This window comes from Antechinus flavipes, chromosome 2 (assembly GCF_016432865.1).
Source record: "Antechinus flavipes isolate AdamAnt ecotype Samford, QLD, Australia chromosome 2, AdamAnt_v2, whole genome shotgun sequence".
In the NCBI taxonomy this organism is placed as follows: Eukaryota; Metazoa; Chordata; class Mammalia; order Dasyuromorphia; family Dasyuridae; genus Antechinus; species Antechinus flavipes.
In genome coordinates, this window is record NC_067399.1 from 612970478 (window position 1) to 612993705 (window position 23228).

A 23228-nucleotide genomic window follows, 5' to 3' on the forward strand; every position below is an offset into this window, starting at 1 on the left:
GAATGGCCTGCCAGTGGAGCAATCAGAATACACACAATATTTTTGCTTATATAAGAATTGCTCATGGTAACCCCAAATAATTAAAACAGTAACATAAACAAGCAGTAACATTAAAGACCAAGATCACAAATTGCCTTACTGACATAATGATAATGAAAAAGTTTGAAATATTGTGAGGATTACCAAAATGTGACACAGAGACATGATGTGAGTTCATGCTGTGGGAAAAATGGTGCTCATAGAGTTGGTCTATTTGCCACAAATCTTCAATTTGGAAAAAGCACAATATCTGCAAAGTGCTAAAAAGCCAAGTGAAATAAGATGAAGAATGCCTTTTAAGCTCACATAATTCAGTGAAAAGAAGGATGAACAGAAATTCTTTTTTCATCTTGCCTGCAATAGGTATAGGAGATGAGATGCAAGGCAGAAGATTTTGGTCAGGGCTGGGCACCTAGATAAAAACAAGGAACTCCATCTCTACCTAGTACAGAAGGGACAGGTAGTTTAAGCTGGTTCTGTACTTTTAGGGCCTCTGTACTATGATCCAGCTAGTCTGTCCTTTGTTGGAATCACAATGTGGAAGATAACTGTATCAATCTGATTAGTATTTTTTTTTAATTTTTTATTTAATAATTACTTTATATTGACACTCGTTTCTGTTCCGATTTTTTTTCCCCTCCCTCCCTCCACCCCCTCCCCTAGATGGCAAGCAGTCCTTTATATGTTGGATATGTTGCAGTATATCCTAGATACAATATATGTTTGCAGAACCGAACAGTTCTCTTGTTGCTTAGGGAGAATTGGATTCAGAAGGTATAAATAACCCGGGAAGAAAAACAAAAATGCAGATAGTTTACATTCGTTTCCCAGTGTTCTTTCTTTGGGTGTAGCTGCTTTTGTCCGTCATTTATCAATTGAAACTCAGGTCTCTTTGTCAAAGAAATCCACTTCCATCAAAATATGTCCTCATACAACATCGTTGTCGAAGTGTATAATGATCTCCTGGTTCTGCTCATTTCACTTAGCAATCTGATTAGTATTTAATAGAATACTGGCTCATAGCAGATGCTTTAAAAATATTTATTTATTGACTGACTGATTTTCCATGGATGACCTTAATTATTAATCTCTGAAAAAACTTGCCCAATGGGAGCATCTTTGAGACAGGTCAGAGAAAGGACAAAGATGAGAACTATTGCTTACATCTTCTCAAAGAAAGAAAAGCTTCTGAAAACTTTCCCTAATTTTTTTTTTTTGTTTGAATTGGAGATTTCCTCATTCTTATGAGTAGAGGAACATTTATCAGAAAGTCTGGTTTTCTTTATGTCTTTGTTATGTCCACAAAGAAGTTACAGTGTCTAGCAAAGAGTCTTGTAGATAGCAGATATTCAACAAATATTTGTTCAGTGAATGAATAAAGATAAGATTTTCCCTGAGGAGAGCATTGGCTCAGAAATCAGATTGATTGGCAGAGCTTCCAGAACTTCATCCTCATGCCTTTGGTATGCCACCAATTAGACTATCTAAGTCGAACTGATCTTTGGAATAAGGAAATATGTTTTCTTGTCTAATTCTCTGAGTAGTCCAAGGTATTGCTTCAATAGTATAATCACATTCCTCCTTCCTTAATGCTCCACCCTCACTCCCACAGACTAAGGTCAATGACTAGAGAGGAAGTATAGAGCTGGATAAACAGCAACTTCTTGCGCATCTGAGACTTCAAATACAAGACCAAAGCCCTAGGACTGGTGGTTTCTCACTGCTCAATCACCTTTTTATCCCAGCCACACTCTCCTGTAGTAATGGCCAACTGGAGAATCTTTGACATGGCTCAGGAACGACTACTCTCTTTATTTTACCCCCCCAAAAGTCCAAAGAATTATTGTTCCCTTTATCTAGAAACGATCAATACAAGTCCATCCAATCAGAAGAGGGAAGATTGAATTGGCAAATGTCTTCTCTTTATTTGGAAACAAACTTAAAGTAGTGTGTAAATGGAATTAAAATCAGCTGCCCTAAATTCCGGCATTGTGGGCTTCTGAAGTATGGACACTCACCTGTAAAGGGTATTTCACTCTGTAAAGGTGCGTTAGTTGTTTGCTTACTAAAATGAGCAGAAATGAGGATTGCCTCTTGTAGTATTTTAGATGGTTTTGGTGTAGTATATGACACAATAAATTCCATATATGTATGGATGGACATATGTGTGTGTATATATATATATATATATATATATATATACACACACAACAACTAACCTATTTCCTTCAATTATAAAATAAATTTTTTGAGGATAGGAACTCTTTCACTTTTGTATCCTCGGGCTTATCAGAGCGCTGGACACAGAGCAATTTTCTAAATTATTTTTGTTTTCATTCATTCAAACAAATATGAGTATATTTGTTTATATATAATCCACATATTCTTATAATAAGAACCACAAGCAACAAAAATTACAGTACTCCATGTAAAGAAAACTTGCTTGCTTCTCAGATTAAGAAAGATAAAAATATTTATTTTTAATACAATAAAACAAATCATGACAATTATTTATAATTTTACTATGAGATAAAAGTATTAAAATACTGCATGTTATTAATACTATAGCTACTAAGTTCTAGTATATATGAGTCAATACTTTGTGTTTGACAAGGATGTTGTTATTCATTACAACTACCCTGTGAGATGTGTTAATATTGCTACCCCAAAAGGAAACAGAGACACAGATTTATTAATAAATTGGTTCAAAGTCATACAATGAATCATTGATGGACTTAAAATATGAGCCCAAAGAGCCTGATTTCTCAATCTATGGGCTAAGGTTACCTCCTGAATGGGGACCATTTTTAGCCTTTCTACTTACCCTGGTAATGAAAAATGACTTTTTAAGAGCCTGATAATAAACAGACATTGCCTTTGGCTTCAGCCACAATTTTCCATTCTGACATGAATTGCAATTGTCTTCTGGAAGTTACTTTTGAATTTGACTCAGGAGACCGTTATTATACAAATCTGTGTATTTCCCCATATTTATCTAATTGGGAATATCTTCAAATTCCTTCCCTCTTTTCTCCCACTAACCATTTGTTTTCAAACTTTACTATTTCTCTTCATTACCCATCCAGGCTTGGTCTGAGAACTGTAACCAAGTCAACATGTTTCTGGAAAGAGCTTATCAGTTCACTTCCCTATGGCTCAGCCCCCCCATCCCTTTACTTTTCCCAGACCAAAACCTCCTTCCCTGGTAACTGTCCCCATATATATAATTTCTCTTTATTGGTCTGATCAGCCACAGTCAGCCACACAAACACATTGTACCTCAATTCCAACATGGTGATATTATCTCAATCCTCTTCAAGAATGAAGGACAACAGCCAACAAACTTACATTTTCCCCTATTATAAAATAAATGCTTTGAGGCTAGGGACTCTCTTACTTTTGTACTTGTATCCTCAGGCTTATTATAGTGCTTGGCAGGCAGAAAGTATTTCATTTTCATTCATTCAACAGTTTGTAAAGCATTCTGTTTGGCACTGGAGTGGCAGCATGTTGTCCTGACGTAGTGAAAAGAATATTAAATGTGGGGGTCCAAACAGCAGTTACAGTCTTTCAAACTCTGTGAGTGTTGGCAAGGCACTCCAAGCTTGTGCACTTCTGTTTTCTCCTGCAGAAAATTAGGATAAAATAAAAAGATTGGGGGAAACACCTCCTTCCCTTCTTAGCAGATGTCAGACTTGGTCATCTGTTGGCTAGTTTTTTTGAACTTTGGTCTTTTATTTTTCATTTTTTATTATAAGAGATGGTTCTCTGGGAAGGGTAATATATAAAGAAAATGTATTAATATTTTAAGATGGGATAATATATGGCATATGTTTTTCAAATTCATAAATCATCTTGTGAATTTTTATTACCACATTGAATAAAATGCTTCTAATTTGAGCTTTCCTAGGTACTTGCACCCACCATATCAGAAATACATTAATAGCTCTCTCTTTGTTAATATATAATAGCAATATATCCCATTGCAAGGACTGCTTGCTTTAAGCCTTGTTAAGATTGGTGAATTCACTGTCTTGGAAAGTCCCAGATATGTATGAAGGAATTTGTAATTCCTCCATTCATTGCCTTTTTTTCTAGCTGCCTCATTAACTTCCCTTATTTCTAGGATCATCTAATCAACTGGTCCTCAGGATTACAGGCAGATAAGACTCTACTTGTCTCACTCCTGTTTCTGACACTTGTTACCTACTCCCACTCCAAATGTTCTACCTTTTCTCTTTCTCTCCAAAGAGCATCTTTTCCTAATTTAGTCTCTTCCTGTCTTTTCTACTGAATAGCTCGTCACTTCAAACACTAACCTGATGAAGACGAGTTGATGGTTAACACACAACTCCCAACCTCACCCCAAAGCCCTTTGGCAAAATTTATATGATTATTTTAATGACATCTCTGAAAACAGATTATACACTGTGGAAACAATTGCCTCAAGGAAATAAATAGGGATTGGGTAGGAATATGGACTGTACTTAGGATTTCACTGATAGTGGGAACTCTAGATGAAGACACTTCCTCTCTCACACAGGTCAGCACTTTCTCTGCAACTTCTAGACTTAGAGAGAGAGTATCGGAGAGCCAGTTGAGAAGTTAAGTGACTTGTCCAAGATCACATAGCTCGTATGTGAGAGGTGAGACCTAAATCTAGGTCTTTCTGTTCTCTATTCAGAATACCACAATGTCCATATACACACAAAAAACATAGGGACCACAAAGTTAAGAACATTTTTGAGTATTTACAAAATGTTCAAAGCAATCAGTAATATAGAAAAGTCTTATTTAAGCATCTTTACCAGGTTTCCCCACAAGATATTGCCTAGTTAGGGAAATACAGTTTAAAAAAAGATAAATCCTAACCTCTGCCCTGAAGGTCATCAAAGGATAGGTAAGAGAGATCTATAAATTAATACAGGATCGTTGCTAAAAGAACCAAAAAGCTCTTCACTCTGGATTGGACATTTGCAGAAGCATCCTTCCATTCATTCATCCAATGATCATTTATTAACAGAAAATTGTACTAAGTATAAAAAGCAAAATACACCAAACCAATTCTACCTTCAAAGAGTTCCCCCAAACATTCTAGTACACAGATAAGTGGAGGCAAAATATTTACAAAGTAAATACAGGATAATCTGCGGGGAGAAAGCTGTAGCATCTGAAATAGTCAGGGAAGTCTCATGTACAATGTGGCATTTGATCTGAGCCTTGAAAAAAACCTAAGGATTCCAAGAGACAGAGGAAAGGCATAAGAGACAGTTTGTGCACAGATGGCTATTAAAAGAGATCATTGGCATATAAAGGGAAAAGGAACAATTAGAGATCAATGAAGCATCCTAGTACCTTGAAACACATTCAGAAATAAACTTGCAGAACTCTAGGCTGTGGATAGTGGATATTGTACATACACCTCAAGCTCATCTTGGTAGGGAGCCCTACCAACTATTTTCTATATTTTCTATTGGTATTTTCTACAATTGCTGATGTTCAGTTTTTGTCTCTATGAGACAGGGGAGAGCTAGGTGGAAGCTATCTTTGGTAGTGATCTGGAGGGCGAGCCTGAGGTCAATGTAGTTGTTTCCTCTCTACCTAATATGTAGCCTTGGCAATCCAGAAGTTAGTAATGACCACCCCATCCATTGCTTTTTCAGCCTCACATGACTCTTCATGAACATTGTCATTCCTTTAAACACAAGTCCAAGTCTGATCTGCTAGCTTCTTGGTGGATAAGAGATCTGAAAGGAAGATCTTAAAGGAAGGCAAAGTGGAGAAATCCAGACAGGGGGAAATCACTCAGAAAAAACAGTGGGAGTGTGAGAGATAGAATTTAAGTGTTTAAGGTCCTAGAACCACCATTTTTCTAAATAATGGACTTGGATGAGTGGAACTCATTAGTGAGTACTTCATTATTCAGGAAGAATCTAAGTACTAATAGAATAAATCAACTCAAAAGTCAATGAATTCTTTTTTTTCAGATCAAAGAAGAAAATCTGTGTTGTCTAGACACCATCTAGGCATTCTAATTCACTTCCAGTATAAACCCAAGTATTTCTTTCTTGAGTCTAGCTTTTTATGGAGTAAGTTTGAAACAGGGGCTGAGATTATTTCATTTCTTGTCCCGTTTGGGCAAAAGCCACCTTGGCAAACTCTGCTTTTTTCCCTTTTCAGTTCTAGGAAAGTAAGCGTCATCATATGATAGCTCTTCTGTTCCCGTTATGGTCTTCACATACACGTGAGTCTCTTCCATCTCTATTGTTTCCTTTACATCCATTTCAGGGCTGCTGAGATTCTTGGAAAAACAAATAAAAGGACTAATGAAACTTGAGCAGCCTTCTAATTTCTGTCAATAAAGTCATGTATGTGTATATATATATGTCTTCTCTCATATCCCTTGTCATTCCAATATTAAATAATCATCACAATAACTAAGCAATAATCACAATAAATCACACAACAATCACAAACAACTAACCCTTGTTTATCTTATACTAATCATCTCTCTCATGCTAGATTTCCCCAAGCAGTGGGTTAGGATGCCCCCAGGAACTCCTAGGGGAATTGAGAGATTGTTAGTTGTGAAGTTAGAATTAAGAGATATTAGTTATGAAGCTACTGCAGTCTTTGCTAATCTGCAACTATATTCATTATGAAGCTACTTGTGCACAGATGACTATTAAGAGAGACCATTGGCATATAAAGGAAAAACAATTAAAGATCAATGAAGCATCCCAGTACCTTGAAACACATTCAGAAAGAAACTTGTAGAACTTGTAGAGTTCTTTAGAAAGTTAATTTAAGGCAAATTGCCTTCTTTTACTTCTTAGTTCCTAGGGAGTCATATCAGATTAGATAATAGGCCTAACTCTGATAGCATAGAGACGTTCTATGGTTCTAAAGGTAAACATTAATGCCTTTCACAGAAAATGAACATACAAAAAAGAATTCTATTTATAACTTTATTATGAAGATTAATTTTCTTCAAAGAAAACCCTATATTTTGGTTGTAAATGTTAGTCCAATTTAAACAATGATTGTTCTTAGTAATAGATCAATTCCTAAATAAATCCCTAATAATGATAACCAGTTGCTCAAATCAATGTTAAGAGGTCTATTACAATGTTACTGTTCACAATAAAATTTATCCCTTTTAACAAACCTGTCCAGTGGTTTTTTTGTGTTGGTCTCTCCCCAAAGGCTTCACCAGTTCATATATCATAGTCCTTGGGGAGATAACATCTCAACACCCTAAACCTATTCCTGACAAGAAGACTGCCATCCTTCTGGCCATCTGAATACACAACTCTTTCAATTCCTCATTCTTACCCCACTTATCCATTAACTTGACAAATTTGAGCATTTCTGTCTTCATGTCATTCCTCATCTATGTCCATTTTTCTCTATTTTAGTGCAGTTCTCTATCAGCTTCCTGATATTGTTGTTTCTAATTTCTCCCTGCTTTAATGTTCCTACATATAACAGCGAAAATGTCTAAAGTCCAAGTCAGATCTTAGCAGTCCCCTGCTCAAAAAACTCTAGGGGCTCCATATTAAGCTTATGATCAAATATTGCTTCATTTTTATTCCATCCTTTCCATTTCTACTTTGGTGTGATTTTTATAATGCCCATAATTATTAACATATGTATATATAACTTATGAATAAGTAGATAGACATACTTAAAATTTTTTACTGATAAGAGTACATGTTCAAAAATCTTTGGACACCATTGGTTGAGTGTTGAAGTAATTCATTCTCAATGGAAAGATCTTAAATAAGTTATTAGGGAAGGTATATTAGAGGACGGATGCTGGGAAAGACTAAATGAGCATCCATTGAGAATCACAGAATCTCGACAATGGAAGAGATCTCTTAAGTCATATAGGACTTTTAAGTCAACCTGTGCCTGGATAAAAATTCCTGAGAAGGTCCATGACTATGATCCACCAGCACCTGAAGACCGTCAGTTACGGGAAACTCATTACCTCATAAGGAAATTCATTCTTTTTGGGATGGTTCTAATTATTGGAAAGTTTTTGTTTATATTGAATCAAAATCATCATCAGAGTAACTTTCACCCATTACATCTGGATCTATTTCAATTACAGTTCTGCAAAACTTGAATACATCTCTGACATCCCTATTTGTTTCTTCTCCAGACTGATCCCTGATAATGAGAATTACTATCTCAAATATTTTTTCTTTCTATTTCCCTTTCTTATCTGATTTTCATTTTATGTCCTTCTTCTTTTTAATCCAATCTACTTTTGCAACCTCTTCTAATGACAGGATTTAGAGCCCACAGATTATTTATCGTGACATATTAAGAAATTTAACTTACCTCCAATGATACCTCAGAACTCTCATACATGTCTGGAAAATCATTTGGTCTTTGCTTCTCCTAAATTAATAACAAAAATGTAGAGTGAGAAGATATAAGCCTGATTCATTATTTAAATGCATAAGAAATTAACACATTCAAAAATGACAGATGAATTGTGTGTGACATTTTAAATGATAACAGTTTAACTTTTTTTTTAGATTGATAAAAGAGGTTTATTATTGGATAAGCAAAGTTAAAGTCTAGGCGAAGGTAGAGATAAGGAGGGCACTGGACAGAGGGTGCAGTGGACAGAGGGTCCTCACATGGTAGCCATGTTTGGAATCTCTGCCTAACTTTTCTTCCTAAGGGACTTTGAATGAGGGATCTGGATCCCCAAATACCTAGTATTTATGACAAAGAGAGATTCTACTTCTTTATTCTGGAAGAAAAAAAAGCATAGATAACTATATTCCTGGACATAATTAATCTTACACACCTTTATACATTGTTGTCACCTCTCTTTGGCCAAATTTATTATCCACTCTCTTTCCCTGCATGTTGCCCTTTGTTTTCAAAGTTGCCTCAAGCTGGACCAGAGAGGTAGAATGCTTAGAGTTTGAGCAGACATAGAAGACACCATGATCATCCATTTTAACTTGTTCCACCAATGGATGACTCAGGAGAGAGAATGAGGCTGTTGACTTAGCACAACTTTGCCTCTCTTAAATCCAGTTCATGAACAAGTCAGGACATCACCTGTGATGTCATTGGCACTTGTTGAAAATGAACAGCAACATTCACAATAATAACTCTCTGCTTCAAATATCTCCCCACTTTAATATATTCTACCTATAGAAGCGAAGGTGATTTCCCTAACATTCAAGTCTAACGGAATGGGAACTTGGTTTTGCCAAAAAAATAACATTAAATATTATCACCAGAAAATTTCTCTACAATTTGAGGATATTGTTACTTTAAATAAATGTCTTCCTAAGAGTGGATGTTCCCATTAGACTAAAAATGAAGCTGAGAATGTTTTTGTTTAGCATCTACTAAGGGGACAGAAATGGAATCTAGAATTCTAATATTGCTAATCATGAATTCTAATATCACAAATCAGGAAAATCATTTACAATGAAAGCTGCCTGAGGGAAGAGATTATTTTGGTTTTGTCTTTTAGCCCCAATACCTAGCACAATGTATGGCTTAAACACTTACATAGTAAGTACTTGATAAATGGTCAATGAATGAATGTCATTATAGTCCTTATTCAAACCAAAGGAAAGGGATAATCACCTGGAGATGTCCATCCTTTCTTCTTTTCTGAGCACAGACCACAATTAAAGCTATTAGCAGGACCATGGCCACCAAGGTAGGGATTCCTGCTGCCAGCCCCAGAATTGTGATACAAATCTAATGTAGAGAGATAAGAAGAATAAGATCAAATCTATCAATTCGTCTGTGAAGAATCATTCCCTCAAATAGTAGCATTGTGCACCAAGAGCTACGTCCAAGACACAATCTTTATCGACAATTATAAGTTGCTTAAGGGCAAGGATGGCATTTTTTCCTGTGTTTTTGCTTTGTTTTGTAAATAGGAAAGAAAACTTGTCTGGCACATAGTATGTGTTTAATAAGCTCTTGTTGACTTCTCTAAATGTGACTAGCTACTGCAAAATATGTGGTGGTGGATAATAATAATAATATTTATATGGGACTTTAAAGCTTATAGAGCATGATACATTCATTATTTGATCACTACAACAACCCAGTGAGATAAGTGCTAATGATATTATCATCTCTGTTTTACAGATGAGGGAACCTCTATTGGATCCCTAATTCTGAGCCTGAGAACAGATAGAATCATACCACCAGCAAGCGTTTGAAGTGGGCAGATATTCCTGACTCCCATTCCATCATTCTTTGCCATACTCTCTGCCATGATACAACCTATAAAATCAGCTTTTGTATTTTTTTGTATCTTCCACCAAGGCCTTTGTTGCCTTCAGAATGGGAGCGAAAATAAGGCAGAAGAGAATAAAGGGGCAATGGACAACCTGTATTTGTATAGAAGGTTGCACAATCAATGGATTGGTTTTGAATAACTATTTTCACCAAAACAATGTTCACTGTGGCGGGACAGAATGAGGTGGAGGTGGTAAAAGTGTAAGAGGAGCTGAGAATAAATGTAAAAACAAAATGTCTTGTTGATCTAGACATAGAAGGGATACCAGAAGCCATCTAATCCAACCAGGCAAAAAAGAGATTTAGTGGTTTCCTCAAGATCACACTGGTAGAAAGTGTCACAGGCAGGATTCTAACTAGGGTCTTTTCACTGTACCACACTGCCTCCCTCCCTTTCCTCACCCCAGGACAATTTTTTAAAAAAAATCTGTCATCTCATATTTTTGAAAAAAGAAAAAGAAACATAACTGGCTGGTCAGATTGGAGGAATTTATAAAGGTTTTCAGCCTCTTTGGGCTATTCTAGAATTTCTACTCTAAAAACCAGCCTTTTTTGGTTTGTTCATTTGTTTTGGGGGTTTGTCTGTTTGCTATCAGTAAGAAGAAATGAGAAACAAAAATGAAATAGGATAGAACAAAGACGGGAAAGATGTTAACTTGTCTGCTCTTACACAAAATGAGCTTTCGTGGGTGACTATTTCACAAGTTAGATTGTTTTTCAAAGCTTTTGAGCAAACCTCCCTTCTAACCGATTAGCCCATATCTAAGAAAGTGTTCTGAGGGTCTAATGGTTGAATTCAGGGAAATTTCCTTTCTTCCTCTCCCTCTCCCTTCCCTTCTCCTCTTCCCTCTTCACATGGACCCAACTGGCTTGAGGACCATGGCCCTTGAAAAATGGGCAGCAGCTTGGTAACCCACATGGGAGGAGGTGAAATCATTTGTGTGACCAAGTACAGGAAATTTATGTCTACCCATCTTCTTGGGTTCTTCTACGTGTCTTCATACAAGTACAGCACAAGGAATCTCTGCAATGCGTGGGGAAACAGAAGAACCCACAGACAGTTCATTGGCTGTCCTCTATCTCACCACATGATCAGTCCACCTTCCTTTTTGATGTTATTTCTATGATGATAGTTATCAGGTGGGAAAATAAGATAGTTTCATCATGTTTACTGTCTGTGTGACATTGAACAAATCACCGACCTAACTTAATTTTTTCATCTGTAATATGAAGGGGCTAGATTAGATGATCTTTCTTTCCAGACTCATCCTGGGCATCCTGAGGTCCCACAAACCATTCTACAAGCTCACAATCCTTGTTGAATCTCGGGTAGGCAAGTTTTCTCTGACAGCTTGGGTGTTGCCCTGGATTCCAGATACCCCAGAAAGAGGGAAGAATGTCCCCTATTCCTACATCACAGGAAGGCTTCCCCCTGCCCTAAATCTCCACACAAACAACTGTTAAGTTACTCTCTAAAGCACAGGTAACCGGCCTGGTGCCCTTGCAGATCACTCTAATACTGTACCAAAAAGCCATCTCTCAGTGCCGTGCCCATTTAAGACAACAATAACCTTTCCTTTACCACTGCTAAGTGATTCCACCCTTCTCCCTTCTCCACGAGGGAAAACACTTGTGGTTGGCTACAACTAAGGTCACTCATGTTTTTCTACATACACTCCCTGACAGCCCGAACAGTTTGTCTCTAGATTTCTGAGCCATCTGTTACTGTCTGTTCTTGGCCGTTTCTAGTTTCTTTCTCAGAGTTCAACGTGCTGACAAACCAAGCTCCTTGATCATTTTCACAGTATCCCCTGAGAGCTATAGTCAGTCAACAAGTATTGATTTAGGACCTTCTATTTGTCTTGCAATGAAAATCCAGACGCATCATCATCCCATTTTAAAGATTCTCTCACTCATCAGAGAAAACAGTTGCCTTGGAATAAACTTAGATTGTGAATTGTTACTGTCAAATTCATCAAAGATCTTTAATTTAATTTGTCTAGGAACTCCCTCCACCAGCTGCTATAACTTAATAAAGTCTTTGGAACCTACCCATGCTTATACAATGGTTCTTGTTGTTCTTATTCATCCTTCATTCTTGAAAAGGACCAATGACATCATGATGTTGGGGTCAAGGTACAGTGAGTTCGACTGTGGGTGAGGACTTATACAACTATTAAGTGTCAGAGATTGGATTTGAAACTATTTTTTCCTGATTCCAAATCCCCCTGAGGCCTTTTACAGGCAACAAATGCTTAAGAATAGTCAGTCCACAAACATCTATTAAGCTCTTTCTGTGTCTGGTGCTGTGCTATGTAATGGAGACACAAATATGAGTAGAAAGATAGCTGCTTTCCTCAGGGAAAGGAAATATAGGAAGTTGAAGAAGAGGAGATGGTGGGATGAAAGTATCCAATCATTAAGCATGGGAGAGAAAATGCAGACTATAACCTGAAGATAAATGAACAAGAACAACAAAGCCGATCGATAGTTAGTCAATATTTATCAAGCCCTTGCTCTGTGCTAAGCAACTGGGAATATACATAAGAGAAAGAGATTGTCCCTGTCCATGAAGAGCTTAAAATGTTGGGAGAAGTCAAAAAGGGAGAAAGGCTGGGGGAAGGATATCATAGAAGCAAAACCATGCTGATAGGAAGGCAAAACCCACTGAAGTAAGCCGATAGGTCAATAAACTGGGGGATGAAGAGTTTAAAGAACGCATCCATAATCACATAAAGTTGGGCTCAGAACAGAGTTTCTGAGTTAAAATAGAGAATACTCTGGTATAATGAGTACTGAATCTGCTATTAGAGAACCTGGGTTCAAAGGCATTTGCTAAGATGGCATAATAAAATAGGAGCTACAAAACATTCCACTTATAAACCTAGGATGCATTTGTCCACAATTATGTACAATATTTATGGGAAGGATGATCTCAAAAAGCAGATAAAAGTAGGGAGATGCTACTAGTGAGATACTATTCAAATCTATTGAAATTTATTATGTGTCGCCTTACCCACCCATATAAACTCTACAAAACTCAGCTCTCTTCCAGCAATCATAATCAGCTCTTTTCTCTGCTGCCAAAGACCCAGTATCTCAAAGCTGCTCTCCTCTCTGAGTGACGTCTTTCTACATCCAAATCTCTCTCTGTGTGTGGAGTAGTGAGCATCCTCAATAGCACCACCAAATCTCTTTAGCTGATTAACTCTTTTATCTGTTATTGTTCCCTGTTACATTATAAGCTATATTATTACAGAATGTATAATAGAACAGGGGAGTAGCCACCGATCTTAGTCCTTTTGAATATATAGAGAGTTCATCTGATGCAATTCTCCATGTGAAAAAGGCTTGATAACCTGGTACCAGTAGTGTTGAAATGATATATAAGGGAAATGCCTTGGAGAGACCTTTTGTACTTTATTTTTATTTGCTAATTACATTTTTAGCGGCTGGGGAGCATGCAAAAAATCCTATTTGACCTCAAGTACTTTATTTTTTCTCCTTGTATTCCCAGCAACTCGTAGAGTATCGGATTCATATCAGGTGCTTGATAAATATTTCTTAGATTGAATTAAAGAGGCAGTTTTGGAAAACAAATTCAATAGTGTACAGGTATAAGCTCATCAATTTGGAACTATGCTCAAAAAGGTATCAAACTGTGCATACCCTTTGATCCAGCAGTGTTTCTACTGGGCTTATACCCCAAAGAAATACTAAAGAAGGGAAAGGGACTTTTATGTGCCAAAATGTTTGTGGCAGCCCTGTTTGTAGTGGCTAGAAGCTGGAAAATGAAAGGATGCCCATCAATTGGAGAATGTTTGAGTAAATTGTGGTATATGAACGTTATGGAATATTATTGTTCTGTAAGGAATGACCAGCAGGATAAATACAGAGAGGTTTGGAGAGACTTACATGAACTGATGCTAAGTGAAATGAGCAGAACCAGGAGATGATATTGTATATACCTCAACAATGATACTGTTTGAGGATGTATTCTGATGGAAGTGGTTTTCTTCGATAAAGAGAGCTAATTCAGTTTCAATTGATCAAGGATGGACAGAAGCAACTATACCCAAAGAAAGAACACTGGGAAGTGAATATAAACTGCTTGCATTTTTGTTTTTCTTTCCGGGTTATTTATACCTTCTGAATCCAATTCTCCCTGTGCAACAAGAGAACTGTTCGGTTCTGCACACATATATTGTATCTAGGATATATTGCAACCTATTTAACATGTAAAGGACTGCTTGACATCTGGGGGAAGGGTGGAGGGAGGGAGGGGAAAAATTGGAACAGAAGTGAGTGCAAGAGATAATGCTGTAAAAAATTACCCTGGCATGGGTTCAGTCAATAAAAAGTTATTAAAAAAAAGAATAAAGCTCATATTAACTGTTGAAAGTAGATTTAAAATTACAGTGTATTTACTCCAGTACAACTACATATCAGAATTAGATTTATTGTTTCTAAACTTAAGAAAGTGATGAAGAAAATATTAATAATATACATTAAATAGTAAAATGTGTCAAGAACACATTTCCTTAGAGAGTTGGATGTTAAAAACTTATCAGCACATCAATGGACAAATGAGAATAGTAATCTCAGAATTATTAAAGTTTTACTACATAGTGGAAACAAAAAGACTGTGACTACTTTATTTAAAAAACTGATTGACAATTTCTTTCCTTTTCAATTTCCATACCTTGCCATCTGGATTTTTTCTTTCATGCCATAGTAGCTTGATAATCCTGGAAGTTGACTTGTCCTCTGACCTTCTCAAACAATAAGAGGCAACATGTCCAAGGGCCATACCTGGGCACCTGCTGTCCCTTCCTCTAATTGGCTAGTTCCTCCAAGAACCTCCATTAAAAGGAAAGCTTCATTTTTTTCTGGGTTTCTCTCCTAACTCTGAAATTTATCTATCATTACCCCTTAAGGGGACCTTCTCCTCCCCCTTTCCACCTCCTTTTATGTGCTATCTTTTCTATTTAGTAAGTTCCTTGAGGATGTCTTTCTGCTAGTACTTGTATTCTCAGTGCTTATCACAGTGAATGGCACATAGTAAATACTTAACAAAAGTTGTGTTTGGTACTTGTTGGTTTGATCTGTTGATTTGAGAAAAAAATTTCCATAATTATTTAAAACAAGTGGTATTCTGCAAATAGAGAGAATTCATGGAACTCTATATTAAGGAAAAAGTTTAAAATTTGCTTTCAGATTTGTATCTTTATCAGTTAGTAAGACTCTTGCATTCATTCTTTCATTAAAAAGATTGTAAATATGTTATACTCTTTATATTATGTTCTATTGATCAGCAGTTAGTAAATTGTATAATGTAAGAGAAAAACAAAATTATATGAAATTTGGTTTTGTTTTCCTGAAAAATTTTGAAATTAAATGTTGTACTTACTTCTGTGATTCCATCAGTAGCATCAGGGAAAGACGTCTATATATAGAGAAAAAAAAACCAAAATCTGTAATAATGAATATTATGTTTGCAAAATAGCTGGTCTGAAAATAGAATTTCTAGTTTCTGACCCTTCAGAAAATTAACTTATTTTTACACCCATTTTTTAATGGTGAGAGTTGATTCATGCCCGGAAAAAAATGAAATTTGATCCTATAGTTCAGCATTTCAAAAATTAATTTTAATTACCTACTTTGTATGTTTACAAGATTTAAGATGACAAAGTGGGCATGGAGGTAGGAAGACCCAATTTCAAATCCAGCTTCAGATATTTCCTAGCTATGAGACCTTGAACAAGTCACTGAACTTCTTCTCTGCCTCAGTTTTCTCATCTGGAAATGATAGTAACAGCACCTACCTCCCAGGGTTATTGTGAGAATTAAATAAGATCATATTTGTAAAACACTTAACAGAGTTCCTGGCATATAGTAGGTCCTTCATAAATGCTTGTTTCTTTCCTTCCTTCTGATTTATTTGTAAAGATAGGGTAGCTTAATAGAAAAAGTGCTGGGCTTAGGAGCAGGAAGACATGGGTTAAACTATTGCTTCTGGCACTAGCTGTGTCACACTCTGGTCAAATGTCTTAAAACAGAATATATTTTAAGCAGCTTCCTAAGACTTATCTTATAGGTGGACTGTGATCTGTATTGGCAAATGGAGTTCTCATATGGAAGGCTTCAATTCTTTGAATGTTTTATTCTGTCACTTAGTACATTTTGAGCTATATGTCACTTGCTTATGGAAAGAAAATTAATTTAATTAGAAACCACAGGATTTAGAGCTAGAACTCCTTCATGTTACAAATAAAAACATTGAGAATTAGGAAGATTTACCCAAGATAAAGACAGTAAGTAGCAGAGCCATGATATAAGTATTAAACCAAGTGGGGAGGAAGGGTTAAAGGAATGAGGGAAAGGCAGGGGAATATTCCAATATTTCCCCAATATTTGGGAGTTAAGAGAGGAGATTCAATAATGTATAAATTCTTTGAACTATACAGGCTAAAAAGCTGCGAGCAAATGCCACAAAATGGTCATGTTACTTGCCACATATTCTGATTTGGTATTCTTTTAACAAGTCCAGATTAAAAAGAAGACAGAAGTCTTCTCAGAAGTAGTGAGAGGCAGACTGGTAAAAAGTGGGAGATGCTGTTATAGCTAAAAAGAAGGGCAGAGACAAAGACACTGCAATCATTTCCTCTGAGATTCTTTTTAATCAGAAAGCACTATTAAGGATATTTATCTCATCACTGTGTGTTCCGAGTCAACTTGTCATATTATGAAAATCATTTTCTTCCTCTCTCTCTCTCTTATCCATTTCCTTTTTTTTTTTTAAAAAAAAAAAACATTTTCCCTCTTATCTCAACTCATTGTCTCCTTCCTGCCCCCATCTCTTCTTTATTCTCCCCTTCAATTTAACTGCTTTGCATTAATGTGCTAAGTATCATTTCTTCTTTTTTTAGTGGCACAGGAGAGGATCTCATATATAACACAAGATAGAGCCTTAATTTTTCCTTGCAAGTTTGATTTAATTCATTCTTCCAAATCATCAATATAATTGCCCCTTTCTCCCCCAAGGGAAACAGTGAGAATCTCTTTTTGAGTCTTTAGTGAGACCCACAGAACAAATGAACAAGTAGAAATGACTAACCACCAACTGATCTTGTTGAATTGAAGATAATCTGTGCTCAAGAGGAAAGGCAGAACAAGTCAGTATTGAAGCTATTTGCCACTGGACACCAAGAATCTATGTTTTAACTTGAAAACTAAGTACATTTGAAAAAATTACAACTTCCCTATCTATTCAGTTTGATATTGCTCAACGTGTTTCTGTGCTCTTCTACAGCGATTTGATTCAAAAACGACACTAACATTTGCTGACTTATTTATTCAAAGAAAAGGATTTAAATACTTACTGTATTAGGTGACACTGTGAAATTTTGGATCAAATTCTGGAAGGGAAAAGGACATGTTAAAATTCTTTGCCATACATAGTCTGTTTAGTTTCTCTTCTTCTAAGGCAAATATTCCTGACTTAATTCCTACCCAAAGGCTCAACTCTATCCTATCCCTATCCCTGGGAATTCCTTGAAGTAATTTGGCTCAAATTCTATCTTGATGACTGCGCCCATATGCTCCCAGTGTTGGGGATCCTGTCATTGAGCCCAATATATCTATCTTGTATCCTACTCTTTGAAGATCTGTTCCCTGAGCCTAATTGTCCCATTTCCCGAGGTTCAGGTTGCAATTACTTAAGTGCTTGGACCTGAGTTTCCTATTTTGCAATGGATTGAGTGATAGGTCAAGTTCAAATCTGGCCTCAGATATTTATTTGCTGCATAAGTTTGAGCAAATCACTTAATCTGTGATTCCTGAACTTTAAAATAATAATAAGAAGAAGAAGTAATAACAGGAAATAATAGAAATTGACTTGCAGGATTGTTGTAATGATCAAATGAGATAATTATTAGAAAAAGTGCTTAGCACAGTGCCTGGCACATAGTAGGCATTATATATGCTCGTTCCTTCCTTCTCTTTCCCTTCTCTCCAGTCTGGATTAAAACTACCATGAGAGACAGGGTTTGTAGAACTGGGTGATAGTCTCATTGTCCTGTGCCCTGGTCATACTACACCTGGGTATGTGTTCAGTTTTGGATGCTACATTTTAAAGAAGGACATTATAAAATTGGAGAAAGCTAGATAGATGGTACAGTGAACAGAGTGTCAGACCCAAAGTCAAGAAGACTCATCTTTTTGAGTTCAAATTTAGCCTCAGACACTTGCTATCTGTGTGACCCTGGTCAAGTGATTTAACCTTGTTTCCTTTAGCTTTCTCATCTGTAAAATTAGTTTTAGAAGGAAATGACAAATCACTGCAGTATCTCTTCCAAGAAAACTCTAAATGGGGTGATGAACCATGTGACATGACTGAACAGAGGTGGACAGTACCTAGATGAGGATGACCAGGATGATGAAGGTCCTCAAGATCATGCTAGTCATGTATCCAGACATTGGCTTGAGTCTAGGTATGAAATTTCCCATACCAAGAATTCTTAACCAGGAGTCTATGGGTGCTCAAGGAGTCCGTGAGTAAATTCCATGAACTTAGATGGAAAAAACTTACATTTTTATTTCCAGTCAGTTAAGTAGCATTGATTAAGCACCATGTACCATTCACTAGATACTGTTCAAGTTTCCTTTGTAATCCCATGCATTTTATTTTGTGCATTTTTAAAAAATATGATTCAGAGAGGGAATTCATAGATTTCAATGGGTTGCCAAAGTGATTTATAATCCAAAAAAGATTAAGAACCTCTGACCTATACAAAGATGCAAAAGATTTTGTTAATTCCAAATAGATACTTCATTCTATTGTGTCATTGATGATATTTCTTTAATATATTATAAGCTTAAGAATGATTAATTGAGTGATATCTAGCCATATATTTAAGCTATGGACTTACTCTTGAAAAGGGATAACAGACAAAGAAATGAGGAGAATACAAGTTAAAAAAACTAGTGAGAACCCAGTTGGACACATACAAACTCTGAGTCTCTAGCAAAGAAAAAAAAAAGAGGGAGGGAGATAATTTGGAACTCAAAATCTTAAAAATCCAAATGTTTAAATTTGGTTTTATATGCAACTAAAAATATTTTTAAAAAAAATCAAAGTTCTTTGAGGACAGAGATTCTCTATTAAGTTTTTAACTGTATCCCCAATGCTTAGCATGCTATTTGGCCCAGTTAACTTCTCTGTCCATCTCTGTCTTTCTATTTCTCTATGTCTCTGCTCTGTTTCTGTCTCTCTGCCTCTGTTCTCTCCTCCCCACCCCTGTCTCTGTCTCTGTCTCTGTCTCTGTCTCTGTCTCTGTCTCTCTCACTCTCTCTCTCCCTCTCTTGCTCTCCCTCACTCTCCCTTGCTCTCACTCTCTATTCCTGTTTCTCTCTAATTCTACATGCAAAAAGATTAGACTCCTTCTCTATGGCCCCAAAGGGAGGAACCAGGAAAAATGTATACAAATTGGTATGAGGTAAATTTAGACTCAATTTCAGGAAAGAGTTTCTAGCAATTAGAACCGCCCAGAACTATCCAAAAGAACTTCATTGAGTTATTGGGTTTCTCTTCAAACAAGAAATGATGACCATTTATTACATAATTTTGAAATACAGGTTGGTTTAGATGATTTCTCAGATCCCTTCCAAATCTAAGCTTCTGTAATTCTTAACATCAATCATGGTAAGAACATATCATGGTTTTTAATAAAATCTGAAATACACTAAATGATTCTTTATTTAGGATACTCAAAGCAGTGTATCACTCTTCCAACCCTAGTGATAACAAGGCTAAAGTCCATTGTCTGGATGTTGTTTTCCTCTTGAAGAGAGCATTGTATTATATTTCTTCAAGGCATCAGTATCTTTTTCCTATTGGTCCCAATCTCTGTCATTCTCAGGGTAACAAAGAGCATGTGCAATATCTTGTCCTAGGTCGCTCCCCACCCTCCAGATGTTGCTCAGAAAGAAGCTTTGTCTCTATCCCACTGACATCAGCCCAGAGCTCATGAGTGAGACATTGCTGGGGAGCGGCTGTATCAGCCCTTGAATGGAGCATTGACCGTGGACAACACCTGGAGGCTTGTTTTTTATTTACATCAGTAGTTGTTTAGCTCTCTTAAACTGAAGGACTCTGGTCCAATTCTCAAAAGAGAATTGATGTACAGTCATAGACAACCTATAAAGGTGAGATAGGTAAGATTTAGGTAAATACACTCATCTGAACTACCCTGGTCAGTAGATGTTCCTCTTGTGAGGGAAATGGGTAGACTAATGTCTAAGCCCAGAACCAAATTTTCCAACTGTCACCAGATAGACATTGACTGATTAAAGGAAAAGGTTAAAGGTTTTTGACTTGAAAGGGCATCTCATCATTAAAACTGAAGAAAAATAGAAAGTGAGTCATTGGGAGTGTTATATAGATAGTACACAGCAGAAATGGAATGAATTCAAGCTTTAGCCCTTTGAGTGCAAATCCAGTACTTTTCAACTACTGACATCCACTACTAAAGGAAAGATGCTGTTAGGAAGAGCCCTGTTCTCCATCCCCTTCCTTCTTACTTCAGCCCTGCATCCCATTTGCCTCTTTCTCTGGATTCAAGCCAACCTAAAATCTTCAGTCTACTGTCTCTCTCTTGGCAGCTGGCATAGAGGGAGGCCCCAGCTCAGATAACCTTGGCTTGGTATCAAACTCCTTTCTTGATGCCCACATGCCCTGGCATGGCACCAGCTAAGCACCCTCAATTAAACAGTACCAGGAAAACGCTAAAAATCCAACTGTGTTTTAAAAAAATTAATTAGAATGATCAAACTTAATCCTAAAGAAGAGATATGAGAATACACCTTCCTCCTTAGAAAGAAATATAAAATATTGTCACACTTAATTGATGTATTAATTATTTTTGTTCAATTGTTTTTTGTTTTTATTTATTATAAGTGATTTTGGGGGAGTTAAGCAGGGGCAGGGGTCTATTGGGAAATTAAGGTCATGTCAAAATAAAAGAAGCCAACACTGATAACAAATTTAAATGAATTTTAAACACTGTGGAAAATTATTCATGCTTGGTCAATACTTAAAGCTTAATTTCTTGACCTCTTTATTCACAAAAGTGTGAAGAACCTCTTTCACATGAGAAAATTTGTTTCTAAACATATCCTTTCAACAAATTCGAAGACACACTCATTTCCATTTTCTTCCTTTAAGAGAAATAGTGAGGTAAAAAAAAATCCCCTTTTAACTTACCATTTCTGCTGTTTGCATCTGGGATTTCATAAATGTGTGGAACTCCCAATGTGGAAACTTCCTCCACCAATGCAGATCAGCAACTCATCTGGCACTTAGAGTCTTAGATGGTTTCCTGGGCGACGAAGAGCTTAAATCACTTGCCAATGGTTACACAGCTAGTAAACATCAGTCTTTTCAGCACAGACTTTCTCCCGGCACCAGAATTCACCAGATGAACCACAGGTGCCCTCCTACTGACGCTTCATGCCCATCTGCAGGACTCTTCGTCTAGGAAGAGAAGGAGCCTAAGGAGGCTGAGTCTCTGCTTCCAGGGCACCAGACGTGTGTGGTCAGAAGGCATTTGTCTCAGCTGCTGCTTCCTGGCCACAGTCTAGGGCGGCATCTGAGACCGCTCGCGGCTCAGAAAGGGAAAACTGTTCTTTGTCCCTCCTTGCGTGCACCACATCGGGCGCTTGCCCGCTCCTCGGGCAGGCAGTTTTGTTCCCCTTCATTTTCACTCTCCCTTTCTCCTCCTCATCCCTGCAGCCAGAGTCAAGCCACTCTTGGCTTGGGGGGAGCCGCTGCCTCAGGCTGCAGCCTCCTGAGAAAGCCGAGGGTCACCGAATGGAAAGCGCGGTGGCACTAACTCCAGCTGACGGGCTTCCAGATTCACAGCTTTCCTGGCAAAGGGAGGATGGACCCATTGCCAACATCCACACAGCGAGTAGATGTATTCGGGGCAGCCTGATTCCACTTTCTTATTTACTTCAGGTATTTAGGATCTCTAAATGCTCCCGGTATGTTATAAAGTGAGAAGCAATTTGATAGAGTGAATAGAACCCGGGACCTGGAGAGAGGAAAATGAGAATTCAAATCTTGCTTCAAATACTTGCATGTCGTGTGACTCTGAGCAAGTTACTTAGTCACTGTCTGCCTGTTTTCTTATCTGTAAACTGGGGGTAACAATAGCTTCTACCTTGTAAGGTTTGTTATTAGGATACATACACATATTTGTGTGTGTATGTGTATATATATATATATTTTAAAAATCTATATACACACATATACCTTATATACATGCTATAATTATGTGGATGCTCTCTAGATTTAGATTTTTTAAAGTTGTTTTTTTCAATAGGGGAAAGTGAAAGACCACGGCACAATGGATTGAAGGATAGACTTGGAGTCGGGAGACTCGGGTTCAAGTTTTAACTCTGATGCCCACTAGCTGTGTGATCATTGACAAGTGATTTAAACTCTTTTGTCCAGGAAACTATCCAAGACTCTAAGTCCCAAATGAGTTGCTGATCTGTATTGGTGGAGGAAGTTTCCACAATGAGAGTTCCATACACGATGAAATTCTACATCTAGAGCTTGTCCTCCAATCTCCTCCTCAAAAAAATTTTAAAAAATCTCATAATTCACTGAGCCCTTAGGAAATTGAGGCCCTTTATTTTGAGCTCCCTCATCTTCCATATCCTACACTTTATTCTACTCTATATCTTTATAATAATAAACAATAATTAAATAATAAAATAAGTTAAATAATAATAAAATAAATAATGATTAAATAATATAAATAATAAATAATAAAGATATATCCCTTCCTTTTTTACATTAGTCTCTGAAGAAGAGACAAAACTTTTCC

At 36.9% G+C, this 23228-nt stretch overlaps 1 protein-coding gene across 1 annotated transcript; it reads right to left on the bottom strand.

The window, feature by feature from the left end:
* Positions 1-2494: 2494 nt before the first annotated feature.
* Positions 2495-22207, bottom strand: OPALIN (oligodendrocytic myelin paranodal and inner loop protein). Its single transcript, XM_051981761.1, has 6 exons — positions 21599-22207; positions 17718-17753; positions 15746-15781; positions 9667-9783; positions 8389-8448; positions 2495-6340 (listed from the first exon to the last, which is right to left on the bottom strand). The coding sequence occupies exons 1-6, from the start codon at positions 21626-21628 to the stop codon at positions 6158-6160; spliced, it is 462 nt and encodes a 153-aa protein (XP_051837721.1). The 5' UTR covers positions 21629-22207; the 3' UTR covers positions 2495-6157.
* Positions 22208-23228: the final 1021 nt, after the last annotated feature.